The sequence below is a fragment of the Micropterus salmoides genome, unplaced genomic scaffold (assembly GCF_014851395.1).
Source record: "Micropterus salmoides isolate LMB-PRFRI ecotype aquatic unplaced genomic scaffold, ASM1485139v1 Ms_hic_scaffold_10, whole genome shotgun sequence".
Taxonomy (NCBI): Eukaryota; Metazoa; Chordata; class Actinopteri; order Centrarchiformes; family Centrarchidae; genus Micropterus; species Micropterus salmoides.
Genome location: NW_024040041.1, coordinates 9,236,607 through 9,258,846, shown reverse-complemented (window position 1 = coordinate 9,258,846; position 22,240 = coordinate 9,236,607). Strand labels below are relative to the sequence as shown.

Sequence of the window (22,240 nt, the reverse complement as noted above, 5' to 3'; positions counted from 1 at the left end):
ATTTACAAAACAGAAATAGCTAGTAATGATAGACTACAGCTGTGGATTTTATGACTAATAACTTTATGATGGAACGGTCACACCAGGGTCAGAGCACTCTCTCCTTAAAATTACACAGTACCATAACAAGTTCGCATTTACAGTGAAATGTTTTATTGAGATTGTTCACTTTCAACTTGTGTATCACAAGCTTGTTGTGCGTCTGGCTTCTGCTGCTTTCTGATGCATGACCATACAGTGAACAGCAGGATCAATAGCAGGGCGGCACAAACACCAGAGAGCATATACACAGTCACCTGAAACACTGAGGAACAGAGAAAACCCATTTAATTCAAGTATTGCCGTCGTTCCACCACACTAACTATAGCTTTGCTCTGTGCAGGACGCACTTGTCTTCCGTTTCACACATGCACTGGCTTCCAGTTCAGTGTTGTTCTGTCCCAGCAGCAGTGGCCCTAAAGAGACCACCATGACCTGGTGGGACTCAGACATCACATCTCTTCTCTGTCTTTCACCCTCAGATGCTGTTTGAGGAGAGACAGAAGTTTAATAACACATATAGTGTACCAGGTGAAACATACGTAACATACTCACAAATGATTGTGCAGCTCTGTGCACAGTGATCATCATTTGCGCAGATTTCCACCCAACAGTAGAAGTATATCTATGTAAGAGATAACACAGTCATGTCTGCAGAGATACACACTTATATCAGAAATACACAGATGTGATGACCTTACTTCCTCCACACTTGGTTGGCCTGTAAGAGGGTCCAAGAAGGCAAAGGTCTTGACGTCAAACCTCCTGACTTGAGAGAGGGAGGTTGTCTTCCCCATGTGGTCCACAGGAACAGAGCTCCTCATGTTATCCGAAGGGTTGGGACATCTATCCAGGAGGAAAAGAAATTGTCAGCTGCTCAGTAACTTATGCACGCGATTCCAGTTTCTCATCTCAGGTTACCAGAGTAAGTAACTCCATCTTACCCATCATAGAGCAGCGTCCACACAGAGTGTTCAGACGCAGGGTAGGCAAAGCAATCCCGCACACGTAGGGAAAGTGTAGGGTCTGGGGACGGCTGGGCAATAGAGATCTCTACATATGTAGCTTCACGCAGGGGCATGGTCAGGGGAAGCTGCTCCTTTGGAAAAAAGGATGTGAAAGATGCATCTAGAGGAACAAATCACAAATACTGTCACTAAGGTTTTGTTCTAAAGGACACAATGCAGAACTCACTGAGTGATTCCATACTGCGCTCCTTTTTTAGTTACCTTTGGCCACTCTCATCTGCACTTTGATGGTTCCTAGTGCAACCACAGGCGGCGGGTTGGTCACTGCATACAAGGGCTGCAAGGCTGCTGCACGCTTTAAATCTGATGTGTCATATGCACACTGGACCTGGAGACTAAAAACCTCAAACTTACCAGGACATTTGTCATCACTAGTATACTTCAAGTGTGAGGGGGAAAAAAAAAAAAAAAAAAAAAAATATATATATATATATATATATATATACACACACCTAAATGGCAACTTTTTGGTTACACTTTCAGTAAGCAGCTCTTCCACTTCCACCTCATAGAACGTCACATCTCCGTTTACCTGAAAGCCAGGCAGAGACAAAAGAATTCAAAACTCAAGCAAACATATCAACTACCCCATGTGACTGTAGTTTGTAAAAAGGTGATATTTTTAATCAGACATCTCATTTTGGAATCTAACACTTAAGTAGCATTACAGTCATCTTTGCACCACAGTCCGTGACTCCAATCTTGAAGACAGCCATGTCTGGGGTGGTGATCATAGGGAAACATTGTGGCTGATCCTTGACCATGAGGCTGCTGAGGTCGACGGGCGGGTCTCTGTCTGTGGCCTTTACTGAGAACACAAAGTGTCCGTCCAGAGAGCAGGCTAGAGGGAGTGTTAACACACAGGAAAATGTTGACCATATCTTATTTGGAGGAAAGGTCAATTCATGTACCTCATCACGAAAAAAATAACTTCCATGTATAGAGTACTTTGATAGATATGGCAATCTTACTATCGAGTCTGTAGTAGCAGATTAAATCCTGAGCATCATAGCAGCATCCCAGTTTGTTGCAGGTATCACCAGAAATGCGCTGCGGTCCACAGTTCACTCGTAGAGGTCTATGTATGTCACAATTTCTAGGTAAGGCTGGAGAAGACAGAATACACTGTATTGTCCAAACCCTCATTGTATTGTTAATGACAGGTACAAACATCCCATGGCATCACTTGTAAATAAATGGTTCTGAACTCTCGACGAGGCGCCAAAGGAAAATATGCCACTTTAAGTTTTGATTGATGAAATGGACAAAAATAATAAAATAAGCACTGACTTCAGATAGAAAACATAACCGTGTCAATGAGCTTGTTCCGCTTCTCAGCTGTTTCCACTCACGTGTTGGGATAAGTCGAGTCCTCTCACTGTATGTCTTTATCAGAGGACAGCTGATATTTACCCTGAACCATTGATCCTCTCCGGTCAGCTGTACATGCAGAGGGATGATCACTTTGCTGCCCTGAGGATCACAATGAGGGTGTTGAAGCCATACACACCATTTTTCCATTTACACACACACATTTCCATAAAATGGTAATATGGTTTATGACCCAATGTGTCTATGCATAATGTGCTTTACACACATGACAAAAAAAACATAAGAATTTAATCACTCAAATCTGTAAGTAGCCCTCCTATTGTGATCAAATCCATACATTTGTTGAACTAACTGGTAATCACCATTTCCATATTTTCTCTGAGAACCCTGCCACTGTGATCTTTAAATTGTCCCACAATCCTGTTAGGGACTGAGCAAAAATTAAAAGGGGGTTGAGCAGGTTCTAAAAATTCTCTTTTCTTTTTGCTGAGCAGAGGGTAGTCAAAACATTTTTGGGATAGTGAGGAAGCAAAATCAGTAAAATGTAAAAAGAGGAAAAAAAAAAAAGAAAAACTGCAAATCTGACAGTTGGAATATTCTGTCAACAGGATGCATTATTTTGTTGTTGGCCATACTTTTGGCAATTGTTAATTCCAATTGTGTGATTTGGTGGCAAGGAGAAGATTATTATTCCATTAATATACTAAGGTCTAATTTGGAACGCAATATTTTCAACTCCTTGTGCACTTCAGTTTATGGTTCACTGTACCAATCAAAAGTATTTCACTTAAAAATGTTGTTGGGAAGGGAGTGCCTTGTTAATCATAGTAATTGGGGAGGGTCCAAATAAACTAGTAATGCTGGAGAGAGCCTTGATTTGTATATAAGAGAAACATAATGTTCAACCCCAATAACTTTAGCACATCGCCCTTTTTTTCCTTTTTACCTCAATATGTGCATAGCAGCTGTCATATGTGCTGTAAAAGGAGAGGACCTGGTTTTTCTCTCTGCCCACTTTCACGCCACAGGACCCCTCCGATTGAGGCACTGGGATTGTGGCCCCGGTCATGTCTAAGAAAACAACAATGCACACATTATTGATGGATTCAACGCAAATGCTGAGAGCCTACTTTTAATGTAAGCAATTGAGTGAGCACTTTGTAGCCTACTGAAACGATTCCAGAACATTGCTGCCATCCATCTCATGGGTTGGACATTTAGTATTGCAACAAAGAAAGCGATCTTACCTTTAACATGTATATTGCTTTTGACAAGCGGACCGAAAACAGCTCTTATCCTTCCATCAGAGCAGGTGACTCTCGGCAGGGCCTGCTCCGAAGGTGTTCTCTTCATCTGGACCGTTGAGAAACACCAACGGTGTTGAGCCATTAAGGCAAAAATTAAAGAAATGAAATGAGGTTTTGCACAATAATAATTCATCTTCTTATGTTTTGGCTAATAAGGCGTTGGTCCTAGATATGCAGGTTCTGTGTTTGATTTGACAATGCGAAGGGGTCAGGCGACTTCTGTTAATTAGTGTTAATTGGTCAGAAGCTTGCTGTGTCTCGCTGTTGCCACCTGTGAATCCCAAGAGCTGCCTGATTAAAACTGATTTGAAAAGTAGGACAGAATACGCTGGCAATTAATAAAAAGGTCAGTGTTTAAATACTACATGCTGTGCACATACGGGCCAAGGTTTCCTCGGGGAGCCATTACATGAAATCATTGCGTAACTCAAAGGACTTGCCAGCCTCGCCCTCTCTCCCCATGGCAATGCTTGTACCCATCTAATTATTACATAAGCATTTTAACCTTTATTCACTGCAGCATCCTGTCAGTGTTTCAAATGAAAGTCCATTTGTGCTGTCCGGATCTGTGATTAGCCTACTATTAAAAGTCCATCCCATTCTTCAAGTAGACAAACTTGGTTTTGGAAATAATATTTAAATGAGAGTATGCCTAAAGAGACCGGTTAAATTCCGCGTGGACTGACTTCATCTACCTAAACCATTCATCATTTCATTTAAATTGTGAATGAGATGGGTTAATCAAATGAGGTTTGGATGGTAGACTATAGACACATAAGAACATCATAGGCCTTATACATTTCTGGACACCTGTGATACCGGTGTTCCGGCATGGATGCCAGAAGACATCGCGTGAACCTGTAGTTATTTACGTGATCGATCAAATTTCAAACAATGATCTTAACTGGCAGGTATCAGCGGGACGCAGCAGTCTGTATGCTAATGATGTTGAGCATCCTACGAGTCACGAGTTGTTGACGGTGTCGTGACGTAACGCCCGTGACGTTCCTGTGGCATACCCGACCCCGAGTCCGACTTGAGCAGCAGGAAAGCATCAGACGACTCTCAAACATGGCTTTAAATCGGAATCACTCGCAAAACGGCGGCGTTGTGATAAGCAACGGAGAAAGGTAACGTTATCTATTGCATTTATGTGGAGAATTTGATTAACTAGCTAGCTGTCGCCTCTCTTCTTGGCATGTTTACTTTCCAGTGCGTAGTCAACAGAATGCTATGCACACGCTAGCCTCCTCCTGCTAACTGTTGGCTTGCTGGCCTGATTAACGTTAGCATAGCTGGCTGACACTTCTGTTCCATTGCTAATGTTGCCGTTAGCTGTGTAATTCACATGATGTGTTTACTGCTTTAAACGAGGGTTTTAATATTAGTAACGACCGACTTCATAGCATTCGCGTATCTTGACCGCTGGTTTAAGCAAGATGACTAACTTGTAACGTAAGCCGACTATCAAAACAGGAAGTAGCGGTAGCTTTCGTTAGGATGTTGACATCTTGTTGAGACCAAAATGGCAACATATATAGGTGTGTAAGCTACACGTTATGAAATACAGTAGTTTCAAACAATTCTCAATTGATATTTCGTACCACAGTTGTGTCAGCAGATCTTTTGTGGGGTCTGTAACAGGTTCCTTTATTTCTTCTTTCCTCAGTGTTGTAAGGGAATGTAAGAATGTGGAGCTGTCATTCAGCGATGTTGCCTGCAAGACAGACCTGCTGAGGGGGACTAAGAAGGGCACCGTTTACCTCACGCCATACAGGGTACAGCCGAAATGACATGGCGTTTGTTCGTGTTCAGTGTTCGCATTCTCATATATTATATCATATGTTGTAACTCTCCCCACACACTCATTTGTCTCTTCCCTCATTCACTGGCTTAGCTGGTGTTTGTTTCCAGTAATACCAAGGATTGCCTGGGTTCAGCCATGTTCCCCTATTATCTGATGAAGGGCTGCAGCATTGAGCAGCCAGTCTTTGGGGCCAACTACATTAAAGGAACAGTGTCCGCTGAACCTGGTGGTATGTGGCCATTTGTTTTTGCTTTTAACTTGAATTTAATTTAATACTAGTTTCATTAATGGTCATATTTGTATTGCACAATACAATAGATATTAGGTGCATTATCTTAGTCAAAATAAAAGGACTGCACATGCCTGTCGTCTCTGTTACCATTCACAATAAAGCACAAATGTAGCCTTCTGCATTTGTTCTAAATGTATGACTCTTTGATCAGGTGGCTGGGAGGGCCAGGCCCATTTCAAGATGTCATTTCCCAGTGGAGGAGCCATAGAGCTGGGACAGGATCTCTTCAAACTGGCCACAAATGGTTTGTATGCTAGTTTCCTTACAGTAGTCACTGTTTCCCACATTATACAATGCAGAATATACTTTAATAACTCCTTTATTTGGGGGGTAAAGTGGTATTTAAATCCTCAACCAAAGTGGTAATACCACATTGTAAAAATACTACAGTCAAGGTTAAAATCTTAATAATAAAGAAGTATAGCGTCTCTTAATGAGTGGCCCCATTAGTATAGATATACTTTATATGCAAAATAGGCAATTGTGGAAAAATGGTGAGTGAATGAATACGCCTATAACCTCTGGAAAGTCCAGTTTATTTGTTGCCAAAAAAACTTTTCTCTTTCTGTATTTCAGCTTCTCGTGCTGCTCCTGCACAAAACGGTGCTGCCTCTTACGGCTATCCTTCACCTGGAATGATGAATGGCTACGGCCCACCTCCGCATGCTCCTCCCGCCTATCCTTACCCATCCCCTCCCCAGCAGAATGGATTCTACCAGGGCCCTCCCCCTGCTGCTGGTAACATGGGCTACCCCTGTCCAACAGCCACTGCAGGTACAGAATTCAGTAATTTGTAATATGACATTTATATGCCAGCTTACACCGAAGGTACACATGACAAATTAAGTGTAAAGTCTTCAGGATTTGCTAAACAGTTTTCACTCAAGGACTACTTACTAGCTTTTTTTCTGCAGGATATTTTCTTTTTTCGTTCTTTCACTTTCACAGTCAATAATTGTAATGTAGAAAAGGCCAGTATATACTCAAAGATGTGGAGACTTTCATAGTTTTTAGCCTTTAGGTTATGTTTCCATGCATGTGTTTGCAGTTGCCACATATTTGTTTTTCACATTTTTTGTCGTCAGTGTCCTCATTGCACATAAGTAATAACCCTTGAGGTACAAATGATGTAACCTCATTGGACCTTGAAACTCCATCTGTCTTTTTTTTTTTTTTTTTTTTCCCTCTGTCGGTCTTCTATGTTCCAGGAATGTACCCATCTGGTTTTGACTACATGGCCCCACCTCCTCCCTACCCTGGGCCACCCCAAAATTGGACTGCACCGCCCCAGAACTGGACAGCAACACCGACACCACCTCCAGGTCTAATTCTCTCTCGCTCTGTCTTTATTTTGTTCCTCTTATGTATGTGTGTGTCACTGCACCCGTCAGATCTGATCTGTCTCCCTCAAAGTGAATCACTTCGAATCACGCCACCAAAAAAGGGGTGCTGCTGTCTCATCCGCTACACATCAAAATTACAAAGGATAAAACAACCTCCCCTCCCCGATCTCTTTTCTAGCACCTTGTGGATTTTGCTGAAAACAGTCTCACCCTGCACATGGGATGAGCTTGGTACACTGTGAAATGTCAGTTTGGCATATCTCCAAGTGAGGACGAGCGTTTTGCCTCTGTGCATCCTCAGGGTGCGCCAGTAGATTTTGTCTGGAAGATTACTGGAGCCTTCACTGGTTGTACTTCATATGACTAGTACTGTGCTCCTCGCATCAGTCCTCCTTACAAAGTTTGGAACTGTAGCGTCTGTTCCTAAATATGTTCAGCAGTCGTCACTGTCTGACTTTATCATCCTGTCTTTGTCATGCCTCATTTTATGCACAGGTAACTCCAAGGCAGCTGAAGCAGCAGGCAGTGCGTACTACAATCCCAGCAATCCACACAATGTCTACATGCCCACTGTAAGCTTCTTTGCTTGTTTTCACCTTGCTTAAAGTTGTGTAGACATGACATGTGAGTTCTCCTTTTAATGGCGCTTGCACAAAGTTGTGTTATTTAATTTTATTTTTATTTATTCCCTTGCAGGAAAGGCCTCCACCATATGCACCTTATCCAAACTCTCCTGACAAGAAAAGCAACTGAGACTCTTGCACTTCAATGACACTCCTCTCTCTTCCTCTGTATCTTAAATATATTCTAAAGCCAGGAGTAATGTTCACGGATACCTACTTGATTGTAGAATATAGAAAAGAAAATGCAAGTAATAGAGGGCTCAAAGATGTCAGTGATAAATCACCAATGAATCAACAACATTTTGGATACTGGAATAGCTCATTAAGCAGTCACATATATTAAATAGAGTTTTTCCCTTTTACATAAATTCACTTAAAATGATTGATGGCTTGGACCTTTTCTGAGACTCGTCACTGTTAACATTCTGAGTGACTGGATTTATTTACTCTGTCTGTCTCTAACAAGGTAATGGGAACCTAAACTGTCCTTGTTAAGAGCTGTAAGGAGGAGGTAGTATGGGGAATGTATTTTTAAAGATGGAGATTTATTACCGAAACTTTTTGTAGCAATTTCTTGATTGCACTTCCTATAGTTATTAACAATACCAACTCCTATTAACACAGGTATTTTTGCAGTATCACTGAAGGTACTTTGTGTATTTCCTATACAGTTTTGTGTTGAGTAGTAGTTGTCCATATACAAAACTAGAACTGGTTGTTACTGAACAGTAATACAGTGAGTTAAAAGTTTCCTTCATATATGACCAATGTGATCCTGCACTGTCAGTCACATGACAGTATAAGTAATTCCACTCCGTTGTATGACCTAAATCTCACAAATAACATATATATATATATAATGGAGGTTTTTGTTATCAAAAGGAGCAGTGCAGTGTTTGAAAAGGGGGAATAGATAGATTTCTCACATTACAAATCTCTGTATGTGCAATATTTCAACCTTACATTTACAAGGTTATAGGTGACAGGCTGAGGTCACCTGAATAACCCTTTCTCTAGTCCTAGCTTCTGTTGTATTCATGTATGCAGAGCCAAGCTGAAATCAGAACTCTATTGAAATTTCACTAATGTAGGGTTACAGGGCCACAGCATTACATTAAGGGCCCATCAGTGTTTTGCCTGCTGTTGAAACTTCTGATTTATTCCTGATTAAAGTGGGGTGAGGTGTCAACATGGTGTGTAATTGCATCCTCCTCATTGTGCATCAGTTAACACCTGAAGAACTATTTGTTGTAGAGGATAGAGGATATTGGGGGTTTTTATTGGGGTTTTTTGGGGGGGGGGGGTAGTTTTTGGTTTGCTTGAATTAATCAAATGTCTATACATTAATCTTTTGCAGTTCTTATTCCTCTTGCTGAATTTTGTCTCAGTTATAATCTAATAAATGAGTAATTTGTTGAATTCTGCATTTTGACATTTTTGTTTTTTAGCTTAAGAAGTTTTAAACACCAAATGACCTCAAATGAAACATTTATCCAATCCTCATATTTTAAACATCATAATTTGGTTAAATATCTTAAATATCTGATAGACATTTACTTAAGTATTTCTGCATTTTATTCAAGTCATTGATTTTCTAATTTTCATTGGTTGAACTTGTGCTTTAAACATTTAATCTATATAATGGAGTCCAATTACCATAATGTTTAATCTTTAATTTATGGAAATAGTACACCACATTGTACAATACAAGTGTTTGGAGTGGTACTGTCTCTGACAACGTTTCACAAAATGAAGAAATTAGACAATTAAAATGATCCACACTCTTACTGAATAATATAATTTATTATGCTATGAAACACCATCAAACGTGAACATACTATTCACTCTGATCACAGAAAATCACAATGGACAGATGTATCCAATAATACTGTTTCAACAGTGATTAAGTAAAGATGTCATGCACTAAAACACAAAATATTCACTACACAGAAATGCTTTCTGAATCAACACATAACCACACAGTTTATAATAACACCTAAAGCTACCTAGCTAATTTACACCCACAGCTGACCACCCATTAATTCATAAAGACTAGTTCTACTTTATGGCTCGACTCCTGTTTCCTTCCAGTTCCTTACTTAGGAAAAGGAAGTGTGCTTTTTACTACCATGTATCTAATGTTAATTCTATACATTTCTCTGTAGCCGCCACTTAAGTGTAAACTAGATTAAAGATGTGCAAAGCCCTACTGTGTTCTTCAGGGAGATGACAGCTCTACAGGGACTTTATCGACCCTTTGGGACGAACATGTACTTCTAAAAGGAATGGAAAATATCAACTCATGAATTTAAAATACAGAGACATTACTCACTGAGTTGCTTAGATAACAGTTTATCTAAAGGTATTTTTTTAAAATTGAAGAAAATTAGAGAAACTTAGAGAACTGAACTCTGTCACAATAGTACATACTGAAACGTATTGCACGCAACTCCAACTAATACTTTCAACTTCTTGACACTGTATTTGTCTAGAGCAGCATATCACATATCAGGTCGTAAGTGCTGCTAACTCGTTAGCACAGTTAGCTGTGTACTGTGTTGTATTTGTATTTTATCTGTTTGATAAGGAAAATAGAAGTGAGAGTATTTCCTTTCTTGACATTTGGACTTTATGTTTATTTATTAGAATAAAAAAGCGAAGAGAGCTTGTTTAATATAGCGAACTTGTTTCTTGTTTAAGTAGATATCTCTGCAACACAATACGTAGATGTTAGAGCTGTTCCTTCTGCACATTCTGTTGATAACGTTAATGTTTGAAACCAAATTCTGGTCAAATCTTACACATTGCACCTTTTAAAGTCATTGATTTCTTTAATCACCCAGAGCTACAAGGGGTGAGTTTAAATTAGAAATGAAAGAAAATTAGCTAATGAAAGAGAAAATGCTAATGCTCTTGATGTTAAATTTTAATTTGTCCCATTGCTTGAACACCTAACTTCACTGCTACTGAATGTGTGACAAGCAGAAGATCAGATGGATAAAGGCAACGTGGGTAATCTCTATCTGTCCATTGGGGTTCAAAGGGCTATCAGGTCACCATATTGCTCTTACCAATCAAATACTGTTAGAGCTACAGGTTTGTCAGGGTAATTAAGGTTGAATAAAGGATTCAGCATGAGATTTGACTCAGATCTGATCAAACGGCTCCTACGGCTCCTCCTGTAGAAACCACACCTCGTTGCGGCGTCCATAAGGCTTGAGCGGTGGGTCATAGCTGCAGCAGAAGTAATGCTTGCGCTGAAAGGGGGCTGTCTCACCCAGGGTGCGTGTCAAACGCAAGGCCTCTGCTCGGTACTCACTCTCCCCTGCAAAGCCTCCAAACTGCCTGTGAAAAACATTTTTATTACGTGGATTATTTGTGTTAATTGGGTGAATTGTTTGAACTTTTTACCAGATGGAATGGAACAGGGACCCAGAAAGCACACATGCACACTGATATTTCAAACAACGTGAACCAGTGAGGTCAAGTAAACCTGCCTGAGGACGTGCTCTACCACAATAGTCCTGCAGGAGACTGAACATATTAACTAAGGCCTCCAAAAATAAAATAGCTGCTAGTGCATTTGGGTCAGGTGGGGTAACTGTGCTGTCCAAATCTATATGGAAAATTTGGACAAAATAAGTTACTAGTACAGTGCAAAACTCATGGAAAGACTTTAACCCACAGCATTTAAAATAAACATCCATAATACTCTCTTCCTTGTATATAAACATCAGCAGTTTTAAACGAAACACTTTAAATGCCTACAGAGCATAGACAGTCATGCCGGGCTGCTCCTCAATCCTGATGGCACTGTCGGTGGGAGTTGGGGGGCTTTGCTGGTAGTTGGAGGGGATGCGGATGCTGACCACCAAGCGGCGAGACAGAACACCGTCATTCCGTGGGTACACAGTGATGATTATGGGAGCTGCTGTACCCATGGCCTCACCTTAGTGTGAGACACAATGTGAGTTTAAATAGGAGGGAACACAGAGGAGAAAGCTAACTACCCACATGTAAAGGTCAGGATCTGTGGTTTTGTGTAGAGTACATAAAAAAATTATGCAGATGCCAACAGTGATAGTTATTATTCCGACACTGCAAAACAGGCCATGTATATGGTCTGTAAATTACTTACCTTCAGCTATTGGTCTACTGTCTTTCTTCGCTGTGGCATTCATCAGAATATGAAAATCTTTTTATTACATTACATTAATCAGTTCTTTTGACTCATATTTTCTTATGTGTGTTATTTAAAAAAAACAATCTATGAAATGTATTAACTTGGGAGAAGAACGGGAAACGGAGGCAGTTCATGAAAGAGGAACCTGGATGCTGATGATGTTTTCGTGAACATCTGCATTGCGCATGTGCATAGTGGAAGTGAATAGAGAAGGGTGGCTGGGCTTCACCGATTACTTTAGAAAAACACAACTTCATAACTTTATTCACTGATTTTGGTGAAACTCGATCATATTTTATTATAATATTTCCTGTTTTTTTATGCTAACTCTGTTGGACCTCTGGGAGGAGGAGCTTTTCAGGCCCGGGATGGGGAGGACCCAGTAAATAATGTTGGTGGTGAGCAGCGCTGGAATGGGCACCAGAAACGGAGCATGGAGAGTGGGTAACAGATCTGGGCTAATAGGACCAAGAGCTGCATGCCTAACTGAGCTAATGGCAGATACAGTTGGCAGCAGTTAGGGGTTACTTTAAAGCTATCTGTCCATCAGGAAACTCTAAATCACTGAGAAGTGAGGCAGAGCAGCCAGAGGACATAAGAACGAAAATATGATCCAGTTTCACTAAAATCAGTGTAATAAAGTTTTAAAATTGTGCTTTTGTACAGAAAGCCACCTTCTTGCCTTTTCTGCCACAAGTAGACTGCGCACACGTGCTATGCAGATGTTCATGCAAAAACAACCTAAAGAAGACCAACTTCCGCTGCTGAGGTCAAGTGATTTCCTGTCAACTGCAGAGGTGCTCTTGTAGTGGTCTGCCATTTTGTGTCTGCAGGTAGGTGCTCTTGGTTCATGAGCCAAGACATCTTGACCCACCAGAAAGTGTTATTTTCTAATTGGCTTACCTTGTTCATTGCTCCCGCCAATATACATAAGCAGCTTCCTCACCAGCTCCCCTGTCACTTGGTCAAAGGATCGTCCCTCAGAGGAGATCACAGCGTATTTGGCACCATCATACCGCCGCACCTCAAAGCTAACTCCATCCTAGGGAAGAAAGGGGGTGGCTTTGGCTTCAGCAGGCCAACCACAGCTACACAGTGTGCATAAATTGCTTTTATGCACATCGTCTTTCCTGGGGATGCGTGCAGGGGATATGGTGACCTCACACATGATTCAACTCTCATACAGTGATGTTGACAGTCTGCTCCTAAGGAAAAGCCTTGAACAGGCGGGATTTACACTCGGAGGGCTCAGTGTGTGTGTTGGTGTGCGTGTGACTGTACATGTGGGTGTGTGAAATCAATGTGGGCAGCCAAATAATAAGATGTGGATAAAACATATTTACACTGATTTGATTTGATTTCTTCTTCTACTCCGCAGTGTTCAGTCAGCCTACCGAGAATAATGGGCAAGAGATGCACGGTCTTACGTAACAGCACACTGGCAAACACACATGCACAGAGCTCGCCCCCACCCCCAGACACACAGCAAAAATATGATGCAACAGTTTTGCATTAAATATGATTAAGTGGGGCTAATGTTGTACACAGTCACTCAACTATGCCACTGAGCAATAACTTTAATAGGTTTTGAAGGAATGTGGTCACTGTAGAGACTGTGATGCAGGTTTCAAATACAGCTCCACATTTCCACTAATGTCATTATACTGTGTGCTATTTTATAGTGTATGGCTCTGTGTGTTTGTATGATGTTGTTAAGTGCAGGAATTTACTTTCATAACGTCATTGTCATTCGTTCTCCTTACAGTGTTTACCGTCGACCTATAAGAAGCTGCTGGCTCCTGTAAAATGTGCAGTTTATTATTTTTGTAGATGGTTTTTTTCAACATGATACCAGCTGCAAAGGAGAGAACAATGGAAATACGGTCAGAGCATCATTTCCAGTGCTTATTCTCGTTCTTACGTGGGCTTCTTAAGCATGTTTTCTCTTCCCTGAAGGAAAACGCACATCTAAAAATATCATTCTTTCTTCTTCATCTTGTATATGAATTTGTGACTTTCTCCTTTGGAGAGTTGTATAGCAAATAAAACTTTCCTCCATCTAATATTACTGAAAACCCACCACAGTGGTAACTCACTACAGAGGACCTGACAAATCTGTAAAGTGGTCCTGTAATCAGACAATGCAGAAGTTTTCATTCCTCAGCACATACAAGATAACACTATGTTATCATATAGTTCTACTTGTGACGAGCTCCTGCATAGTAATCACGAGGGTGCTGCTCCGTACGGCTTGTCAGTGGGACCACCATTACTTTGTGTATGGGTGACATACCAAGAAAGCAGAGCCTGTCCTCTAGTTAAGTAGTGCTATTAATGTGTCTGTCATGTGTCTGTGGTTGTGTACATGTATGTGTTTAGCTCCTGTCTTATGCCAGCTTTTAAAGTGATAATTACTCCATGCCATAACACAGCACACGAAAGGTATTATCAACACTAAGAGTGTTAAATTGCCGTGTCATTTCATGTTCTCTTAAAATAGTTGTCTACATTCATTAGCAAGCGTCTACATGAACTCCACCTATTGCTGTTGTTCTGCTGTGAATGTGTGTGCATAGTTATGTGTGTGTGAGGCAACTCATCTGTATTCTGTGTCAGTTTTAATTAAGTGTGAGGTGTCAGAGTCAGGCGGGTGCTCCATGGATCAGGTGACGAGCATTGATTTCAATACCTGCTGTTTAAACAAGCCATTCAAGTCCAGAGATTTGATAAACCTTGATGCTCTGTGTTTTCATGGCAGGAAGTGTGGGTGACCTTGCTATATGGTGGATTTGGATCAGTAATATAAATCACCAATTATAATCCTGATCTACATTATTTTCCAGTTCAAATGTGAGTATTTACAACTGTGCACATACTGCTGGCTAATGGGCTTCTCGGGCTTCAGACAAGAGATGTTAGTGTGCAATGTCAAAACAGATCTGCCGTCCTCTGTGTGTGGGTAAATGTGTCAGTTTGGGTCATTTGATTCCCTGTTGTCTCTGGTCAGTTGGGCAGGAAGTCCTCTTTGTCTCATTCTGTATGCCTTTGTCTCTCTGTCAAAAGTTATTCAAAGATAAACAAAGCCACTTTAGAAACCCACACCAACCATGACATTACATGGCTACATGCTACATTGTAGGTCAACAGGGCAAGAGAAGAACCTCGAAATGTCTGTCCGCACATGACTGAATTTACTGGAATCTTTCCAGAAGGGTGTATACATTAAATATAGGCAAATACAATATATACATAGTATAAAAAAGGGCAGGGTGGGGGTTTTATATGTCACTGACTTCATCAGGGACGGTCAGTGTATCCACGTGCACAAACAATCCACATATGAGCTCATGGGTTAATAACAAACACGTCTGATCTGCATCCTCTTCCAGGGCATTGTCAGTAAGCTTGTCCACCTATGGTTTCACATACATGTACACAGCATGCGGGCAGTACCTCTCTTCCTCACACACATAGACACACATGCATCCACAATGCCATGATGGAAACGAGATTTATCATCCCATGATTGTAACCAACCAGTCAAGTTGCAGTTTACATCCATACCTGTCCACACTCATGTGATATATGTAGTGTGGACGGATATGTCATATATATGTATGATTCCAGTGAATATACATTGTTGAACCGAAGGATACATTGATGTACAGTACTGGTTAAACAGGTACACATGTACTTCATTAATATGTAAAGATGGATTATAGCCCGACACAATGTACTGCTTTTGTTTTCTCCTGGGAGTTTCAGATGCAAAGCCTCTGTATGGGCTATAGGTGAAATTCAGAATGAGGAAGGAAGTGAAAGGCAGAATGGATGAGAAGGAGGAAAGCCCGTACTGTGCTAGTTATTGTTTACTCAACATGTGTGTGAAATCTGGAATCGCCCAATTCATTTTTAAATAATGGCTAAAAAAAACTATTTTGAGGTCTATGACCTTTTAATCAAAAGTGTCACCTAGGACCAACTGTGAAATATGTTCACAATCTCCCCCTCTGTTCCCTAAGTATGGTGTTGAATAATGGCCAAAAAAGGGGTTTTCCAGGAAATTATGACGTTGACTTTTGACCTTTTGGTCACTTGATTGTTGTATCCCATGTAGGCTAATGTGCGAAATGTTATCATAACTATGGCATCAATTCTTGAGATATGGACCTGTTTGTCAAGGTCATTTTGTGTTCACAGTAGCCAAGCAAGTCAAGTGTCACCAACTGAGAAAAATGGTCATCAGTTCTTAAATGGCCAAAGCAGTATTTTGTGAGGTCACGGTGACCTTGACCTTTTGACCACCAAATCCGAATCAATTTATCTTTGAGTGCAAGTGGACATTTGTGCCACATTTAAAGAAATTCCCTCAGGGCGTTCATGAGATATCACCGTTGACGAGAATGGGACGAAGGGGCAGAAAAACCTGAAAACATAACACCTTGCGCCACAGAAGTCGCCAGAGCGGGGGCATGAAAACTGTGAGCTAGCTTTGAGCGCAGTACTTAATAAGAAAGCTTAAAACCTTTCTGACTTTGGTCTAGTGTGTATGCGTTACTGTTTTAGGGTTACACAGAACTCAGTATCACCATAGCCTGGTTATGTCTGCCTTGTTGCCTGGCAGAGGACCCCTTGCTGATTTGCCCCTTTGCCCCACACTGCGGCTCTACAGGCATCCTTATAGGTCACCAGCAATTAACTGCCAGTCAAGATTACATTACAGGGGCCATTTAAAGCAAAGTTAACATAACCTAGTTAGTGTTTCTTGCCGGATAATATACGAACGCAAACAGAAATGAAACCTTGCATCTTTACAGTACAGCAGGATAACTGTGCTAATCTTTGCAGCACACGCACGAATATAAATTGATTTTGCAGAAGTCTTTAATGATAGGCAGTGACTGAGTTGTGTCTGGCAGGTGTCCGTGCACTGCTTACCTTCGTCTCGCTGCTGAGCAATTTATATTCCGTCTCCTCGCTGTTTCCGAAGAGCGAATTCTTTATCATGCCAAACATGTCGCTTCGGCCAGGTCACCTCTCCTCTCTATCGCTCCTTTGGTTTGTTTACCCTGTCTTTCGTCCTTGTGCTTTTTGCAACAACAACTTTCTGACAGCTCCCTCGTTCAACTCCTGGAAAAACCTTGATAAACAAGAGGTAACTTCCCGACAGTATCCAGATGCTCCAAAGCGCAAATTCTCCTCCAGAGAAGAGCGTGCGCCCTGTTCCAGTGAGCACAGACCTCTCCTCAACAGATGCTTTCCCCCTTCGGAGACAGAAGTTGGAGACTTGCTGAATCCTCGCCCCTTTGCAGATCCAAGGAATGAACAAATCCGCCTCTACTCTGACGGGGGGAGTTTCTCCGCCCTCCTCTCTTCCTTCGCTCTGTTTTTTTGTCTTACCAGCTTGACTCCCACTTATATCACCACCTTTCACTCTTAAACGTTTATGTTCACTTAATGTGGGGCATCAGTCTGACAGCATCAAGCCAATTTTCCATGGTTTATTACCCCCCAGAAGAGTTTGACCAGATGAGCAGAAGTAATTTCTTGGTATGGGATGCAGCATACAGGGAGTGTTGTCCCCCCCCCCACCTCGTCTCTCTCATTCTGTTTGTCATGACTGTCTGTTCCAGGATGCATAAAAAAGTGGGCCGTGGAGCAGCACATTTACATCTTGCTTTTTGTGCAATACAAATTTTGACACAAGCCGTTGTTGTGTCAGTATGCATTGGACTTTCTTTCCAGGGCTGAGTGTGTGTGTGTGCTAGTTCAGGGCAGCGCATGGGTGCATGTCTTCCTGCCATGTGTGTCACTGTGCGTTGCTTTGCTTTGGGGTTGGTCTATTTAAATTCACACTGAAGGCAATGTTAGTCACCACTGGAGAATAAGAGGAAACAGGAAGGGTAGATTTAACGAAAAAAAACTGGGATGGTTAATGTTGGGCCAGAAAAGGTGAGGTGCTGTATGAGGGAGCTGTGGAGGAAGAGGCAACAGAGAAAGAAGACCAGATTCCATCGAAGCAGGTATAATATATATATGGTAAAAGGGTGGACAAAATCAATGGGACACTGTGCAGTAGAATGTAATTCAATGTCTGATTGAATTGATTTTAATTTGAACTTCATTGTATAAATTTTCTGCTGAGTTGCAAAGCTCAAAATTAAATTTTGAGGATGCAGCTTTTAGTGTTTTTTAAGCAGTGATTTCAGTCTCTTGATAAGGGGTTCCTTGGCAACCACTGTTTATCTTGGCTGATGCAGTTTTACCAGTGTTTGGCATGAACTGATTTTTTTTGTTCCTTTATTTGAGAGTAACAAGTAGTGGATAATCAGGAAACAGGGGAGAGAGAGAGAGAATCATGCAGCAAAGAGCCACAGGGTGGACTCGAACCATGGGCCACTGCAATAAGGGCTCAGCCCTGCACATGAACCACCCACGCCCTTACTGTGATGATTTTTGAAACTTTTCCTCTTGTCCAGTTACATGATGTTGCGATGTCTGCCACTCTCTGCACAAGACAACCACATTCTGCAGTCTTTTACCTCTGTGGGACAGACTCCCACAAGAATCCCACTAAAAACTGTGCAAATTGCTGTGTCTATAAAGACACGAATGGACCAAGCCCAATTTGACTTACAATTTCACATTCCCTATAGGATAAATATTCTTCATGATTCCTTTTGATCAATGTCTGATAAATAAGTCTGATGCATATTTACTATAACCTGACTCCTTAACTGCATGTAAAAGGAGTACTTAAGTGCCAGTTTAATTTATATGCAAGCAGGATGTTCATTAATGTGTTATAATGTGTAACCAAGTTCTTTAAAAAATCTCAGAAAAGTGTAACAGTGACTAATATTTTAATGGGGAAAAATGAATCAAAATGAAAACTTACAGTCCTTCTTAATGGTTGCTTTTGCCAAATGACATTTAAAATGGCCAAAACACAAACAAAAGCAGGTGTGGAACATCTGTATAGTACAGTATATTTACAGCTAAAACAATCAAAGCATAGATTATATTTTCACATTTGTTTCAAATACTCTCAGATCAGATTTCCTCCCCTTGATCATTGAACACAACATGAATAAGTCGAGTTCCCTCAAAGCAGTCCATGATGGCACAATCTCCAGTCTAGTCTGCCAGACTCCAGTCAAATTTTTCCATGAGGTAAATTGTATGAGACGAGATCAGCCACACACAAGTCATTTCTGAAGCATGTCAAGTTTCTCTTTCAACGTTGCATCCTTCCATGTCCTCACTTCTCCCAACCTTTACCTCCTGGCTGAGTGGGCAACCTCAGCCCCACTAGGCCAGCTGCTTCTTCTTGGTTTAGCTCTCCTTTGCCATGGTAAAGGTTGTGTAGGACCAGGTGGTTCCTAGTAGATGCCAGCAAACACAGGTATGTGTCTGAGGCATGGTGTGCTTCCTGCTGGGCACGGCAGTACCTTTCTCCTGTTACCTGTGAGGAGGGAAAAGAAAGAAAACCATTAATGACGATCAAATGATGACAGGACAATGTGGAGCAATGACTCCAGTAACAGACTATAACACAAACAATGTGACTATATGATAGGCCTTTCTGCCAGAATGTTTTTTTTCTTCCATCAACTGTAACGGCTACATGGACAGTAAGCATTTTGTACCTATAGAGTTTCACATATATATTATAATGCCTTTGGATCTTTTCAAAGCTGGGACAAATACATACTGACAAGCAAAAGTTGCTCCTAGCTATTTTGCTTCAGTGACTGCACATGCATTCAACCGCCCTGGTGAGCCATGTTCACCCAAGCATAAACCAAACAAGCTATATATGTGCCTAAAAATCCTAACTCACATCAACAAGCAGCTGTACAGTGTTTTGGGTAAACAGAGAACAAACAGAATCACAAGCACTCGAGATGAACATGCTGGTTATAAACACACTGTTTAATGGAAGAGTAGGTATACATATTAATTAAAAATAAATACATAGTTTAATTTAGGACTGTCCTTGGCTGACGAGATTCTTTGTTTACTGACGATGGAGGGATTTCTATGCCCAAGTGGATTTAAAAATAATCGCTTATAGTTTGCTCGGTTATATTTCGCATTAACATAGAGACCAATTAACAACAACGTTATTAACACAATGACGGACTCAATCCTGTGTAGTGTTAGCATGTTGCACTCACGTGTGCGCAAGTTAGACACCTGTGTACTGAAGTTAATTCATTAGACATAGTACTTTATCACCTGCGTCTCAACACTGAGATTAGTAAGTTAGCTGTTGGCTAATGTTAGCATGTCCTTCTCCGTCACTCACCTTGCGTTGAACTATTACTTGTAAATATTGCAAAGTTGGCAATAACAACACTGCAGTGTCATGTTGGGTGTTTGCTCAGTTACCACGTTTTCGAGCGGCGAGAACGTTATTTTAACGGTAACTAGCAAAATAGTAACGTTATTATTCAATAGTTAGCCGGTTAGCTAATGTTAACGTAGAGCTAGCCATGCAGCTCCTATGCAGTTTGTAATGCTAGTTAGCTTACTTAGCTAACGTTAGCTGAAACGCAGTTGGTGGGAAAACTCGCCTTATTCTTACGAAACTGGTCCATAACATAGTTGTAGGCCAGGGACTGTCTGTACCGTGGTCCTTGGAGGGCACGTAATTCTTTCAGTATTCCTCGGCAGGCTCGCAAAGGTGGTGTCAGCGCTGCCATCTCTGAACGGCGACTCAAGCAGGTTCAGTCCAACACCGCACAGTCGATCAAATTACAGCGTATCGACCACAAGGCGGCGATATGGCACACTAATAAGTTCACGACCCATGTGATGCTTCTTCCAACCTGACATTTCCCCAGCAGTTTCAAGGGAACGTGGACCTTACTTCAAGTGTGAGCAGTCAGGCTGAAAATGAATGTAGGCTATGCAGTGCAGCGCAGTGGGATAATATGCAAACGGTACGTTCAGCTCTTTTGTGTGTATTTGCTTTAGTTTTACCTTCCTCATCATCAACCTCCTCACCTCCACCACAGCTCTGTGTTAAGTGGACCCTGGGTGTAGTCTTGCTGAGCCCAGGATTAGAGAATGGTTCACATCTGATGAAAACACTTAAAGAAGCAAACAACTGATGTTTTACACCTCTCTTCAACATCTGTAAATGTGTTTCAAGTGCTGAATCCCAGTTGCTCGACAGAAGCAGGTGGCAGTGGCTGTAAGCTACTGAAAACTCACTCACAGGTGCAAAAGTATATAATTAGGAAAAGAACACGTATGCTCAGCAACTTCCCTGGAATACAGTGTGAACATAATGTTAACTGTGACATTTGTCACCATATTTTTCCTCTAAATCCTATTTGTCCATTGTATTTTCAAATTCAGGTTCAAAGATGTGTGAAACTTGGGGCAAGGTCAAGCAGAGACGGATGAACTGGTATAGGAACCATAGTGTTGCGTTTCATGGATTCCAACTTCAACTTCATTGTAAGGTAATTTCTTAATGTGCTCATGCACAATTCAGATATTGAACAGAACTTGCCTAAAATGTTATGCTCTGCACGCCACCTTACACACAACACCTGTCATTGTAAATACAAATGGGCTTGAGTTCGATTGTGAGTTAAGTAATTACAGTCTGATAAACGGGTCAGCAGAGAAGACAGCGGACCGTGGAGATTTGTAATCATGTTTTTCTTTCCGGATCTGTCGGTATCTCTCTGTCTCCCTCTGTGTCTTTCTTCCTTTGCTGTAAATAACAACTTTAACACAGTTAGTTAGAAGATCTGTATATGCACTGTAGTCTTGGCTGTGGAAATACATTGAAAACAACCTATTCCCTGAAGAGAATAAAACAAAAAGTGTGATTTATAATCCAAAGAGTCTCACACTATTTTGAGTGTAAGCCTCTATGAAGAGTATTGTACACTTGTAGTGTATTTTCTTTGCGTGCATGGCAGGTGAAATGTAATTTTCAGTAAATGTGGTCATTTGGTCCACGTCATTGCTGATTGCAGAAACAGGGTAAAATAGACCAAATATTTGAGGACTGCAGTATTTAATGGAGACATTGTGTCTTGCAGTCTTTACCTTTTGAAGGGTCCTTTTGACCACCTACCTTTGTGTGCTACTAGCTTTGATTTGGTCATCTGTCACCATGACAACACTGAGTTTGGCATGGGGCAAAACGCAGAGGAAAGGATCAGTCAGTTTTCACACAACACCACAGATGTGAGCCAAATTTTCTTTAATCCATAGTCCAATTTTTACCCACAGAGAGTGTTTAGTGTAAATGATAACTC

General features: G+C 41.1%; 5 protein-coding genes across 5 annotated transcripts in view; 2 read left to right on the top strand and 3 right to left on the bottom strand.

Moving 5' to 3' along the window:
* Positions 1 to 133: 133 nt before the first annotated feature.
* Positions 134 to 3,929, bottom strand: LOC119884217 (zona pellucida sperm-binding protein 4-like). The gene is made up of 12 exons (XM_038694686.1): positions 3,647 to 3,929; positions 3,346 to 3,470; positions 2,420 to 2,540; positions 2,039 to 2,173; positions 1,736 to 1,908; positions 1,520 to 1,599; positions 1,269 to 1,402; positions 984 to 1,167; positions 741 to 885; positions 595 to 664; positions 390 to 524; positions 134 to 304 (listed from the first exon to the last, which is right to left on the bottom strand). Exons 1-12 carry the CDS (start codon positions 3,837 to 3,839, stop codon positions 153 to 155), a joined length of 1,647 nt encoding a protein of 548 aa, XP_038550614.1. The 5' UTR covers positions 3,840 to 3,929; the 3' UTR covers positions 134 to 152.
* A 749-nt stretch (positions 3,930 to 4,678) lies between these two features.
* wbp2nl (WBP2 N-terminal like) lies at positions 4,679 to 8,960 on the top strand. Its single transcript, XM_038694719.1, has 8 exons — positions 4,679 to 4,836; positions 5,376 to 5,484; positions 5,604 to 5,742; positions 5,957 to 6,049; positions 6,382 to 6,579; positions 7,014 to 7,127; positions 7,644 to 7,720; positions 7,845 to 8,960. The coding sequence occupies exons 1-8, from the start codon at positions 4,778 to 4,780 to the stop codon at positions 7,899 to 7,901; spliced, it is 846 nt and encodes a 281-aa protein (XP_038550647.1). The 5' UTR covers positions 4,679 to 4,777; the 3' UTR covers positions 7,902 to 8,960.
* A 595-nt stretch (positions 8,961 to 9,555) lies between these two features.
* LOC119884268 (heme-binding protein 1-like) lies at positions 9,556 to 17,538 on the bottom strand. Its single transcript, XM_038694726.1, has 4 exons — positions 16,893 to 17,538; positions 12,858 to 12,996; positions 11,540 to 11,720; positions 9,556 to 11,116 (listed from the first exon to the last, which is right to left on the bottom strand). Exons 1-4 carry the CDS (start codon positions 16,968 to 16,970, stop codon positions 10,939 to 10,941), a joined length of 576 nt encoding a protein of 191 aa, XP_038550654.1. The 5' UTR covers positions 16,971 to 17,538; the 3' UTR covers positions 9,556 to 10,938.
* Positions 17,539 to 18,798: 1,260 nt separating this feature from the next.
* fmc1 (formation of mitochondrial complex V assembly factor 1 homolog) lies at positions 18,799 to 20,725 on the bottom strand. Its single transcript, XM_038694663.1, has 2 exons — positions 20,534 to 20,725; positions 18,799 to 19,419 (listed from the first exon to the last, which is right to left on the bottom strand). The coding sequence occupies exons 1-2, from the start codon at positions 20,660 to 20,662 to the stop codon at positions 19,216 to 19,218; spliced, it is 333 nt and encodes a 110-aa protein (XP_038550591.1). The 5' UTR covers positions 20,663 to 20,725; the 3' UTR covers positions 18,799 to 19,215.
* Positions 20,726 to 20,806: 81 nt separating this feature from the next.
* Positions 20,807 to 22,240, top strand: part of LOC119884188 (glutamate receptor ionotropic, NMDA 2B) — a 125,010-nt gene continuing 123,576 nt past the window's right edge. Inside the window, 2 exon segments of the mRNA XM_038694654.1 lie at positions 20,807 to 20,902; positions 21,324 to 21,430. The gene's annotated coding sequence lies outside the window, so the exon portion shown is untranslated.